General features: G+C 48.3%; 1 protein-coding gene across 1 annotated transcript in view; it reads right to left on the minus strand.

Moving 5' to 3' along the window:
- LOC309549438 (protein unc-93 homolog A-like) overlaps positions 1-12628 on the minus strand; it is a 911642-nt gene that overhangs the window by 860980 nt on the left and 38034 nt on the right. Inside the window, exon 2 of the mRNA XM_082249731.1 lies at positions 10414-10595. Coding sequence (XP_082105857.1) covers positions 10414-10595 — 182 coding nt within the window. The remainder of the gene's footprint in view (positions 1-10413; positions 10596-12628) is intronic.

Here is a 12628-nt window from a genome sequence, read left to right on the forward strand (position 1 = left end):
ACCACAATTAGGATATCAGAGAGCCTTAAGCAAGCATAGCTTTCCTTAACCGGATGGTTGGATTAGGACCTCTTAATATTGGCTTCCTTAATAGTGCCTTGCCTTTCTCTCCCCTGTAATGTGTCTCAAATGAAAAGGAAGGAGGCGAACATAGTGAAGCCCGTAAGGTGTTTATTAAGTATTAAGCAATGAAATAGTACTCACAAATAGAGTTGAGCGGACACCTGGATGTCCGTGTTCGGCGGGTTCGGCCGAACTTGAAAAAAAAGTCCGGGTCCGTGTCCCGGACTTTTTCCGAACTTTACCGAACCCCATTGAAGTCAATGGGGACCCCAACTTTAAGGCACTAAAATGGCTCTAAAACATCAATGGAAAGGGCTAGAGTGCTGCAAATGGCAGCAAAATGTAGTTAAGAGCATGGCAAGTGCACTTAAAAAAATTCCCCTTTAAATTAATTTTTTAATAGCAGATTAGAACAGCAATCTGTAGTGAAATATACAGTAGCTGAACGCTGCACACAACAGACTGATAAAAATAGATTTTTTTTCTCCCTCCTCAGTGGGCTCAAGTGAGGGCAAAAAGATTGTTCACTGCACCACCCCCCACACAGCAAAATTGATGTAGACTGTCCCTGCCTAATCTCCAGCCTGGCCCTAATATGCTCAATAAGATCGTTCACTGCACCACCCCCCACACAGCAAAATCGATGTGGAAGACTGACCCTGCCTAATCTCCAGCCTCGCCCTAAAATGCTCTAATAACTTTCCCTGCCTGCACTCCGACCTGTCCCTGCATTCTTTTCGGACACAATTTTTCACAGAATCACTGTCTGTCCCTAATCAGCAGCCAGCACGTATGATGTGTGCTCTGTCCCTAAACTACAGCAGAATGACGCGGCGCGCTGGGGCTCTCGAACTTATAAACACATGGTCACATGCTTCAGATGGCCAATCACAGCTACTAATACATTAGTAGGCATGGCTGTGATGGCGCACACCAGTTAAACGCTTGTTCATTGGCTGTTGAAAGCCCGCCATTAAAAGCGCGCCATTACATACAAAACCGGAAATAAAATGACCGAACACGGATTTTAAACCCGAACATACAGTAAAGTTTTCGAGTCCGTGTTCGGGTAACAAAAATGCAATTATTCGGTACGAACACGAATAATACAGTCCGTGTTCGCTCAACACTACTCACAAACGTAAGTTGGTAATTGGCATAGATAAAGCAAATACACTGTGTGTTCCTCCGCTTCCGTGTACGCTGCCGGCGTGTGTTCCACGGTGGTTACAGGAAATGACGTAGTGATGATGCTCCGCTGCCCGGAAGTGCGTCGACGCGTTTCGCCCGCCTTAATGGGCGTTATCGAAGACATATTTTTTTTGCACTTTATCTACACCTTCATATACCTGTTAGCGCCGCCTTATTTAATCTTTTTATACCTCAGACTTCTATAAAATTATGGCACCTACGCTGACACCGGCCCTTAGTGAGATTTTCAACCACATTCTTGATGGTAACCCATATCTCCTGACGGGTTTTCAGGCTCTTATAAAACATATCCCTAAGAAAGGCAAAGACCCCCTGGGCCCCGGGTCCTTTCGCCCCATCTCCCTTCTAAATTTTGACTCCAAACTGCTTTCTAAAATTATTGATAATCGCCTGGCCTCTTTTCTACCCTCCATTATACACCCGGCACAATCTGGCTTTACACAGGGCCGCTCAGCTACCTCGAACATTCAAAAGGTCCTGATTGCGCTGGAGGCCTCAAGGACCGACACCGACTCGGACTCTGCAATCATCACCCTTGATGCCGAGAAGGCATTTGATAATGTCAGTTTCTGATGGCTGGAGATGGTCCTGAAATCCTTTGGTTTCGCCGGTCCGTTCCTTCATCTGGTCCAGGCGATGTATGCCTCTCCCTCAGCTCAAATTATGGCCGCTGGGATGTCCTCCCAGCCCTTTCGTTTGTTCAAAGGTACCAGACAAGGTTGCCCCCTCTCTCCCCTCCTGTTTAACTTGGCGATAGAACCACTCTCCAGGGCCTTAACCTTCCATCCTCTCCTGAGGGGGATCCGAGTGGGTGACACAGAGCTTCGCTCCGCGCTGTTTGCGGATGATGTCCTTGTCTTCACCTCGGATCCTCCTCATGATCTCCCTCTCATACAATCCCTATTCGAGTCCTTTCGCCAATGCTCTGGCCTGCGCATTAATTTTTCTAAGAGCGAAATCCCCCCACTAAACACCACCCGTCTCCCTCATTGGGCCGCCTCCTCCCCTCTAAAAGTGTCTACTACTCACATCACCTACCTGGGTATCAAAATAGGCGCCTACCCCTCTTCTATCTATCTGTCATGGAACCATGAACCAGACGTACAACAACAGATAAGTGAAAATAAGAAGGCTTTATTGAAAATCAAGCTGTAAAGCAAAAGTCCAAACGGATGGCAAAACCAAAGCAGAGTCTTTGCGAAGCCAGAGGTCAGGAGCCAGGAGGGTAGTCAGACGAAGCCGGGATCAGGAACCAGCAGGGTAGTCAGACGAAGCCAGGATCAGGAACCAGCAGGGTAGTCAGACAAAGCCAGGATCAGGAACCAGCAGGGTAATCAGACGAAGCCAGGATCAGGAACCAGAAGCTGCAGCAGTCTTAGAAGCATGTGAACACACGAGGACCAAGCAAGGAACTGAAGCCACAGACCTCCTATATATATGAGCTAGGCATCCAGCTCCTCCCAGTGGGAAGGAGGAGCCGCAGAGTGGGAGGCTACAAGAAACCCAGAAACCAAGATGGCCGCCAGCACATGTCAAACGAAGGAGAACAGCAAGAAGGTAAGACCATGACAGTACCTCCCCCTCAAGGGCCCCTCCTCCGCGGAGTAAAGAACGGTTTCTGAGGGAAGCGTGCGTGGAAGGCACGGAGCAAGGCAGGAGCATGGACATCTGCGGAGGGAACCCAGGAACGCTCCTCTGGACCATAACCACGCCAATGAACCAAAAACTGCACCCGACCGCGGACCAGGCGTGAGTCCAGGATATTGCTCACCTCATATTCCTCACGATTGCCCACTTGGACCGGACGAGGCCGAGGAACCGAGGAAGTGAAACGATTACACACCAGTGGCTTCAACAGGGAGACATGAAACACGTTGGAGATCCGCATGCCAGGAGGAAGCGCAAGGGCATAGGCTACCGGGTTTACCCTGCGAAGCACTCGGAAGGGACCAACAAAGCGAGGCGCCAGCTTGGGAGTGGGCACTCGAAGGTTGAGGTTGCGGGTGGACAACCATACACGGTCTCCGGCCTGGTAGGAAGGAGCAGGCGCTCGTCTGCGATCAGCCTGGTATCTCTGGCGCTGCGCAGAGACCTCAAGGGACTTCTGGATCTGTACCCAAGAAGCACGTAGGACGGAAAGGTGATCCTCCACAGCCGGAATATCCTGGGGAGAGAATACCTCCGGTAACACGGCAGGTTGGAACCCATAATTGGCCATGAAGGGAGACGTCCCAGAGGAAGAGTTCACCGCCATGTTCCTGGCAAACTCAGCCCAAGGCAGGAGGTCAACCCAATTGTCTTGGTGATCGGAGACATAGCAACGAAGGAATTGCTCCAAGGCCTGATTGGATCGTTCTGCGGCCCCATTGGACTGAGGGTGGTAGGCCGAGGATAAGGAGAGATGAATCCCCAACTGGGAGCAAAAGGCGCGCCAGAACCTGGACACAAACTGACTCCCCCGATCCGACACAATCTCCTTGGGCAAACCGTGCAACCGGAAAACCTCCCTGGCAAAAATCGTGGCCAACTCCTGTGCAGAGGGTAACTTCTTGAGAGGAACACAGTGGCACATTTTGGAAAACCGATCCACAATCATGAGAATGACCGTATGGCCTCGGGATGCAGGGAGGTCCACAATGAAATCCATCCCCAGGTGTGACCATGGGCGCTCCCCGGTGGCTATGGGTTGCAGAAGGCCCAACGGAAGGTGCCGAGGGGACTTACTCTGGGCACAAACGGAGCATGCCGCTACATATGCGGCGATGTCGGAATGTAGGGAAGGCCACCAGAACAGACGTGAAACAGCCCAGGACAGCTGATTCTTTCCAGGATGCCCGGCGGTCTTGAAGTTATGGTAGGTTCGCAACAACCGAGTGCGCAACTCCTCAGGCACAAAACATCTGCCGTTGGGTCTCCCAGAGGGAGCACCAGATTGAGCCGCCAAAATCTGCTCACCCAGGGGAGAGGTCAGGCTGGTGCGAATGGTGGCCAGGATCTGATTCGGAGGTATGACCGAAGTCGGAATCGACTCCTCCCTGGACAGGTCGGAGTACTGCCGTGATAAGGCATCCGCCCTGATGTTCTTGGAACCGGGTAGGTAGGAGACCACGTAATTAAAACGTGACAAGAACAGAGCCCATCTGGCCTGACGTGGTGTCAATCTCTTGGCCTCAGAAAGGTAGGTCAGATTCTTGTGGTCCGTCAGGATGAGGACCGGAACCACCGAACCCTCGAGCAAGTGCCTCCATTCTTTAAGGGCCTGCACGATGGCCAATAACTCTCTGTCACCAATCTGATAGTTGCACTCCGCGGAAGACAGTTTCCGGGAGTAAAACCCACAAGGAAGCAGAGGACCCTCTGGTGTTCTACGCTGAGACAGAAGGGCGCCTACTCCCGTCTCAGACGCGTCCACCTCGAGGACAAAGGGCAACCCAGGGTTGGGATGCGACAGAATCGGAGCCGACACAAAGGCGGACTTTAGAGCCTCAAAAGCTCGGATGGCCTCGAGCGGCCAGACCTGGGAATTACTGCCCTTCCTGGTCAGATCCGTGAGAGGCTTGGCTAGCATGGAAAAGTCCCTGATGAACTTCCGATAATAATTGGCGAAGCCCAAAAAGCGCTGCAGGGAGCGAAGACCACTGGGCTGGGGCCACTGTAAGACAGCCGAAACCTTCTCAGGATCCATGGAGAACCCCTCAGCGGAAATGATGTAACCTAAGAAGGTTACCTGGGATCGGTGAAATTCGCATTTCTCAAGCTTACCGAACAGCTTGTTCTCTCGTAACCGTTGCAACACTCGTCTGACATCCAGAATGTGGGTCTCCATGGATTCAGAATATACCAAGATGTCATCCAAATAGACCACCACACACTGCTGCAACAGGTCACGGAAAACATCGTTGATGAATTCCTGAAAGACTGCGGGCGCATTGCACAACCCAAAGGGCATAACCAAGGATTCATAATGACCGGTCCTGGTGTTAAACGCGGTCTTCCACTCATCGCCCGCCTTGATCCTTACGAGGTTATATGCCGCCCTCAGGTCGAGTTTGGTAAAGACCGTGGCCCCTTTAAGGCGATCGAACAGCTCGGAAATCAAGGGTATCGGGTAAGCGTTCTTGATCGTGATGCGATTGAGACCCCTGTAATCGATGCAAGGCCTCAACTCACGGCCCTTCTTTTTCACAAAGAAAAATCCAGCCCCTGCCGGGGACGAGGATTTGCGAATGTGTCCGCGTGAAAGCGCCTCCTTCACGTACTCCTCCATGGCCTCACTCTCCGCTACCGACAGTGGATAGACCTTGCCACGAGGAGGAACGGCACCAGGTTGTAACTCGATGGCACAATCGTATGGGCGATGCGGAGGTAGGGCAACCGCGCGCACCTTATCGAATACATCCCGGTACTCCTCGTATTCAGGAGGCAACAGAGAGTCCGAGGAAGTACACAGCAACTTGACAGGCCCATGGATGCAACTAGCCCCACACTGTGGTGACCACGAGAGGATCTCGGCCGATCTCCAATCGAAAGTCGGATTATGCTTCTGGAGCCAGGGGTACCCCAAGACCACCGAGTAGTGTGGAGACGAAATAACCTGGAAGCAGACCGACTCTCTGTGAACGGCACCAATGGTTATCCCCACTGGAAGGGTCTCATGAGTCACGTGTGGCGGCAGAAGGGGTCTGCCGTCTATCGCCTCAAGAGCCAGTGGAGAACCTCGGGCCTGCAGAGGAATGGAATTGGCGGCAGCGAACACACTATCAATGAACAAACCACCAGCACCAGAGTCCACCAACGCCTGGGTCGTCACTGAGCCCCCGACCCAGGAGAGGACAACAGTGATCAGTGGTTTGTCAACACGGGAAACCGGGGACGAGGAGACTCCACCCAAGATCTGCCCCCGACAGGATCTCAGGTGCGAGCGTTTCCCGGACGGTTTGGACATGCCAACCGAAAATGCCCACCGAGACCACAGTACATGCATCGGCCCTCGCGTCTCCGGAGTACCCTCTCCCCCTCGGACAGGCGAGCAAAGCCCAGCTGCATGGGTTCATCCCCAGCCAAGTCATCCCCAGGAGGCGTGGGAGGAGAGGGAGGCACGGGTGGGACAGCAAAGGTAGGCGCCAATCTGTTAGGAGGCCTCCGCAGACTCTCCTTAAAGGAAGGTCTCTCCCTGAGTCTGGTGTCAATCAAAATCAGGAAAGAAATAAGAGACTCGAGCTCCACTGGTAGGTCCTTAGCTGCAACCTCATCCTTCAAGGCATCCGAGAGACCATGAGAGAAAGCAGCGACCAGAGCCTCATTATTCCAGCCCACCTCTGCTGCCAGGGTACGAAACTCAATGGCGTATTCAGCTACGGATCGTGAACCCTGTCTGATGGACATAAGGAGCTTCGCAGCAGAGGCAGCACGAGCCGGCACATCGAATACCCTCCGAAGAGAAGCAACAAAACCGGAAAACTCGGCAACCACCGGATTGTTGTTCTCCCATAAAGGGCTGGCCCAGGCCAAGGCCTTGTCCGAGAGCAGCGAAATTAAGAAGCCCACCTTTGATCTCTCAGTAGGAAAGGCATGTGGCAGCAACTCGAAATAAATGCCCACCTGGTTAAGGAAACCTCGGCACTGAGTTGGCTCTCCCCCAAAGCGCTGTGGAAGGGGGGCAGAACCGGTCATACCCTGAAACACCGCAGGCGCAACAACAGGTGTCGGAGTAGACTCTGGCGCAACAACCGGAGCGGCAGTAGGAGCGGCCCCAGGAGCGACAACCGACCCATCGGCAACGGGAGCGAAATGAGCCGTGCGTTCAAGCAGGATTTGCAACGCCACGGCGAACTGACCCAACAGGTGATCCTGCTGATCAAGTCTGGCAACCAGCGTGGGTAGCGAGGATGGCCCTGTACCGTCAGAATTCATGGCTTGGTCCTAATGTCACGGAACCATGAACCAGACGTACAACAACAGATAAGTGAAAATAAGAAGGCTTTATTGAAAATCAAGCTGTAAAGCAAAAGTCCAAACGGATGGCAAAACCGAAGCAGAGTCTTTGCGAAGCCAGAGGTCAGGAGCCAGGAGGGTAGTCAGACAAAGCCGGGATCAGGAACCAGCAGGGTAGTCAGACGAAGCCAGGATCAGGAACCAGCAGGGTAGTCAGACGAAGCCAGGATCAGGAACCAGCAGGGTAATCAGACGAAGCCAGGATCAGGAACCAGAAGCTGCAGCAGTCTTAGAAGCATGTGAACACAGGAGGACCAAGCAAGGAACTGAAGCCACAGACCTCCTATATATATGAGCTAGGCATCCAGCTCCTCCCAGTGGGAAGGAGGAGCCGCAGAGTGGGAGGCTACAAGAAACCCAGAAACCAAGATGGCCGCCAGCACATGTCAAACGAAGGAGAACAGCAAGAAGGTAAGACCTGACACTATCGCCTTAATATATCCCCTGCCATAGACAGGCAGATTGCTGATCTGCATAATTGGACTCCATTGCCCATCTCATTCTTTGGGCGAAGCCACCTGTTCCGTATGTCTGGCTTTCCAAAACTGTTATATCCTATGCAAACCATTCCGCTCCTCTTAAAACATGCGGATATTCAGAAGTTACAGAAGGCTCTCACCTCCTTTCTATGGCAGGGGCGCCGCCCACGGATAGCTCTCAACAAACTGTTCCTTCCACGGAGGGACGGAGGGATAGGTTTACCGAATATTCAGCTTTATGATCTATCTTGTCTACTTCGTGGGTGCCTGGACTGGATTGGGCAAGAGTCTAGATATACTAACTATACCTTGGAATCGAGTATGATAGCCCCATTCAACCTAGTCTCACTTTTGTACTGTGGCCAAAAGGACCTACCTCCCTCTCTGAGGACCAATATCCTGCTAAAGGACACTATTGCCACCTGGAGAGTGCTACGAAAACAACTAGGGGTCCCTATGCGGATCTCCAACTATCTCCCTATCCAGGGCCACCCGTTGTTCCCTCAAGCAAGCCATAACCGTATATTTCCTTTGTGGTCTTTCCAAGTTCTGCCAACTATTTGACCCTGACACTGGATCCCCTTTGCCTCTTACAGAGTTGTCTAGCCTATACGGAGTTACCACCCAACACCATTTGCTGGTTCAACAATGTCTACGTTTTGCAACCAGTCTCTGCTCTTCTAAAGGACTGCGATTCAAGAGCTCTTTATTGGACACGTGGATACTTACAAACAGGCATAAGATCTCTCACCTCTATCAACCGCTAAATGCAGATAATCTTCGAAAAGTTGCCTTGCACACAGCTTCACCATGGAACGATGCCCTTAACTCAACTCTGGCTCACCACTATGCTCTTCAAGGATACCGCTATACATGCATCTCCATTGTGAACGAATTTTGGCGTGAGCAACAGTTCAAGATCTTACACAGAGCATACTTCCCCCACCTTCGCAATTCGAAGGATCCTCATCATCATCGCTGTACACTCTGCCAATTCTTACATCCGTCCCTGCTCCATAAGTTTAGGGAGTGCCCTCCTATTTCGGCCTTTTGGGATAAGCTTCTCTGTTTTGTCTCTCGTTTGTGGGATCTCCTCTACCCAAAAGATGTTTATGCTTTACTGTTTGGTTATCTGGACACGCAATTCGCCTCCATCCCCTCCAAACACAGAGTATCACTCCAAAAGCACAAACTCTGGCTCTCCATCTGCTACATGCTGGCACGTAGAACCATTCTCAGACACTGGATGGACATCTCCCCTCCAACAATGACGGAACTGCGTACGGATCTCATTGCACTATGGAGGAAAGAATGTGTGGCTTTTCCACTTCAGCCTCAGCTGCCCACCCCTGCCTCCCAGGCAAGATGGCAGGTCTTTTCATCTATTCACTGTCCCCCCCCCTGCATAGGGGACCCAAGTGTTGAACCATGACCTACTACTGTTTTTTGATTCGCCCCTTGACATTTCATTCCTAGTTTCAGGATACTAGACTGGATAGAAGTAACTATTTTATTGAATACTGTGTCTCTACTACATTGACCCCCGCTGCCTTACCAATGATTATTGCAGTATACCATTGTATGTCAAGCATGTTTCTCCCCCCACCCTCCCTTCCTTCCCCTATTCTCTCCCATCCCCACCCGTCCTCTTTCTGATTGTCCTCTGGTGGGACAGGTTTTCTGCACTTAGCAATGTCTCGGTGTAAACAAAAATTTTGGAACTTGTTTCTAAGCTGATGTCATGGTTAGAGTGCTTTATAGTTCTGGTGTTTTTTGATGTATGTTACTGTTTTATGTTTCTCTGTATTTTTGACAAGCTTCAATAAAAGTATTGTTAAAAAAAAAAAAAATGTACATATCATTCAGCTTGTTACAAAACAATGTACATCATATTTCTCATATAAAACTAAAATCATATATTAAAAATAGTGAATTTTATGACTTGTAAAACAAATCCTGTTCATGCTTCAACTATTTATCCTGTTAAAAAATATTGTCATACAAGGTAAAAATATTTTAAATATCTCCACATACCTATCTTTTTGCAAACTATTAGGGAATGTTTATGCTAATTTAATTACAATATAAAGTTAAAGACGGTGCTGGTTTTTCATTCTGACAGATTATGCCTGGGAAAATGTTTATGCTAATTTAGTAACAATATAAAGTTAAAGATGATGCTGGTTTTTCATTCTGACAGATTTTGCCTGGGCAAATGTTTATGCTAATTTAGTAACAATATAAAGTTAAAGATGATGCTGGTTTTTCATTCTGACAGATTTTGCCTGGGCCTTCCACAGGAAAGGTATCTCTACTGGTTGGTGAACTTGTTCTCATTGATTAAAAACATGTTGTCTGGTTCAGTGGATTTCAGTTCCAACTACACCACCACAAAGGTTTACTCAGGGTGTTGATATACTGCTTTGACCTTGAGCAGTTACATGATGCAGTGATGTTAAAGCCCCCCATGTATTTTCACTTTCCTTTACACAGGAGATGAGTTTTGAATAATTAATTTAAAATAAATACATATGAATCAAAAGTATACCAATCAGAATATTGGATATTGAATATTTGGTCACATATTTTCTGAATTACTTTCTATTTTTTTGTTAGCACATAGAAACATGTCAAATATACTGTACAAATAATAAATATACTGTACCAGCTGGGATAGAAATTGCCAAGAGAATATGTAATATAACAGCACATAGAAGCAACGATAGTCCATTTACAGCCAATTTTCTGAATAACAATAGGAGGAACAAACATTGATGATAAGATAAGTGCTCCATATAGAATACTTAGGGAAGCTACTCCAAGGCCCTCATCAGCATTCAGGCTGCTCTAAAAAAAAAAAAGAGAAATAGATATTTAATTATTGATTAGTTGATTGATTTGATTGTTAGTGATACTATTGATTTTTTTTTAAAAAAACACTGAATTAAAAAAAAACCATTATATATACAATAATATGTCTGCACCAAAGGTTCAGAAAGTTGAACCTAGCTACTATTTCAGAATACCTCCTAATATTCAAAGTATTTTGGTACAACACTAGCAGATACTGTATATTAGCGAGCTAATGGAATTCTTCTCTTTTTCCTTTATTCTACCACATATACTGTATATCATAAAAAAATATACTCCAGAGGCGTAACTAGAACCTATAGGGTCACAGTGCAAGAAACCATGAAGGGCCCCCCTGACCCCCTCCCCATTCCATCTGCGCCCAGTTCTGAGAGGGCGTCAATGTTACATAGTTACATAGTTTGTGAGGTTGAAAAAAGACATCAGTCCATCCAGTTCAACCTATGATGTGTGTGCGTGTTTGCTGTTAACCATACATTGTCTACCCCTGTATGTTGTGGTCTTTAAGGTGCCCATCTAATAGTTTTTGAAACTATCAACGCTCCCTGCTGATACAACTGCTTGTGGAAGAGAATTCCACATCCCCACTGCTCTGACAGTAAAGAACGCCTTATGTATTTTTAGCTTAAACCGTTTTTCCTCAAGTTTTAGTGAGTGGCCCCGTGTCTTATTGTATTCCCTTTCTCTGAAAAGTTTGTTCTTTATTCTAGGGTCGCCAGTACAGTATTTGATATCATATCCCCCCTCAATCCTCTATTCTCCAGAGAGAATACGTTCAGTGCTTGTAGTCTTTCCTCATAGCCGATGCCCTCCATTACCCTAATTATTTTTGTTGCCCTTCTCTGGACTCCCTCCAGTTACAGCACATCCTTCCTGAGGACCGGTGCCCAGAACTGGACAGCATACTCCAGATGTGGCCAGACCAGAGTCTTGTAGAGAGGGAGAATAATCTCTTTATTTCTGGAGTGAATCCCCTTTTTTATACATCCCAGCATTCTGTTCGCTTTGCATGCAGCGGCTTGGCATTGCATGCCACTGCCAAGCCTGTTGTCTACCAGTACCCCCAGGTCCTTTTGCATCCTAGACTCACCCAGAGGTTTCCCCCCCAGAGAGTAGCTTGCTTTCGCATTACTGATGCCCAGGTGCATTATTTTACATTTTTCAACATTAAACCTCATCTGCCATGTAGTTGCCCACCCCATTATTTTGTTCAGATCCTCTTGTAAGTTTTCCACATCTTGCATAGAAGATATTGGCATGCTTAGTTTAGTATCGTCCGCAAATACCGAGATTGTGCTGGATATCCCCTCCTCTAGATCATTTATGAATAAGTTAAACAGGATTGGCCCCAGGAAAGAACCTTGGGGGACCCCACTATCCACACCCGCCCAATCCGAGTACTCCCCATTTATCACCACCCTCTGAACTCTCCCCTGGAGCCAGTTCTCTATCCAGGTACTCACCTTATGGTCCATACCTACCTTCCTTAGTTTGTACAGTGAGCGTTTGTGGGGAACGGTGTCAAAGGCCTTTGCAAAGTCCAGATACACCACATCCACAGGCTTACCTTTATCAAGGTGGCAGCTCATTTCATCATAGAAGGTTAATAGATTGGTTTGGCAAGAACGATTTTTCATGAATCCATGCTGATTACTACTAATAATACCATTTTCATTACTAGTCTTGTATGTGATCCCTTAACATCCCCTCCAAAATCTTGCAGACTACTGATGTTAGGCTGACCGGCCTATAGTTACCCCAGGATTTAAACATTGGTACCACGTTGGCTTTTTTCCAATCAGCTGGCACCATCCCCGTCTGTAGACTATCCTTAAAGATCAAGAATAATGTGGCAATCACTTGGCTGAGCTCTTTAAGAACCCTCGGATGCAAGCCATCCGGTCCCGGTGATTTATTTATGTTAAGTTTCTCTAGTTTAGTTTTAAGTCTATCCTCTGTTAGCCACGGCGGTACTTCCTGAGGTGTATTATTTAGATTAGCCTTACCAG

The sequence above is a fragment of the Pelophylax lessonae genome (genome assembly GCF_965119305.1).
Source record: "Pelophylax lessonae genome assembly, chromosome: 3".
Classification (NCBI taxonomy): Eukaryota; Metazoa; Chordata; class Amphibia; order Anura; family Ranidae; genus Pelophylax; species Pelophylax lessonae.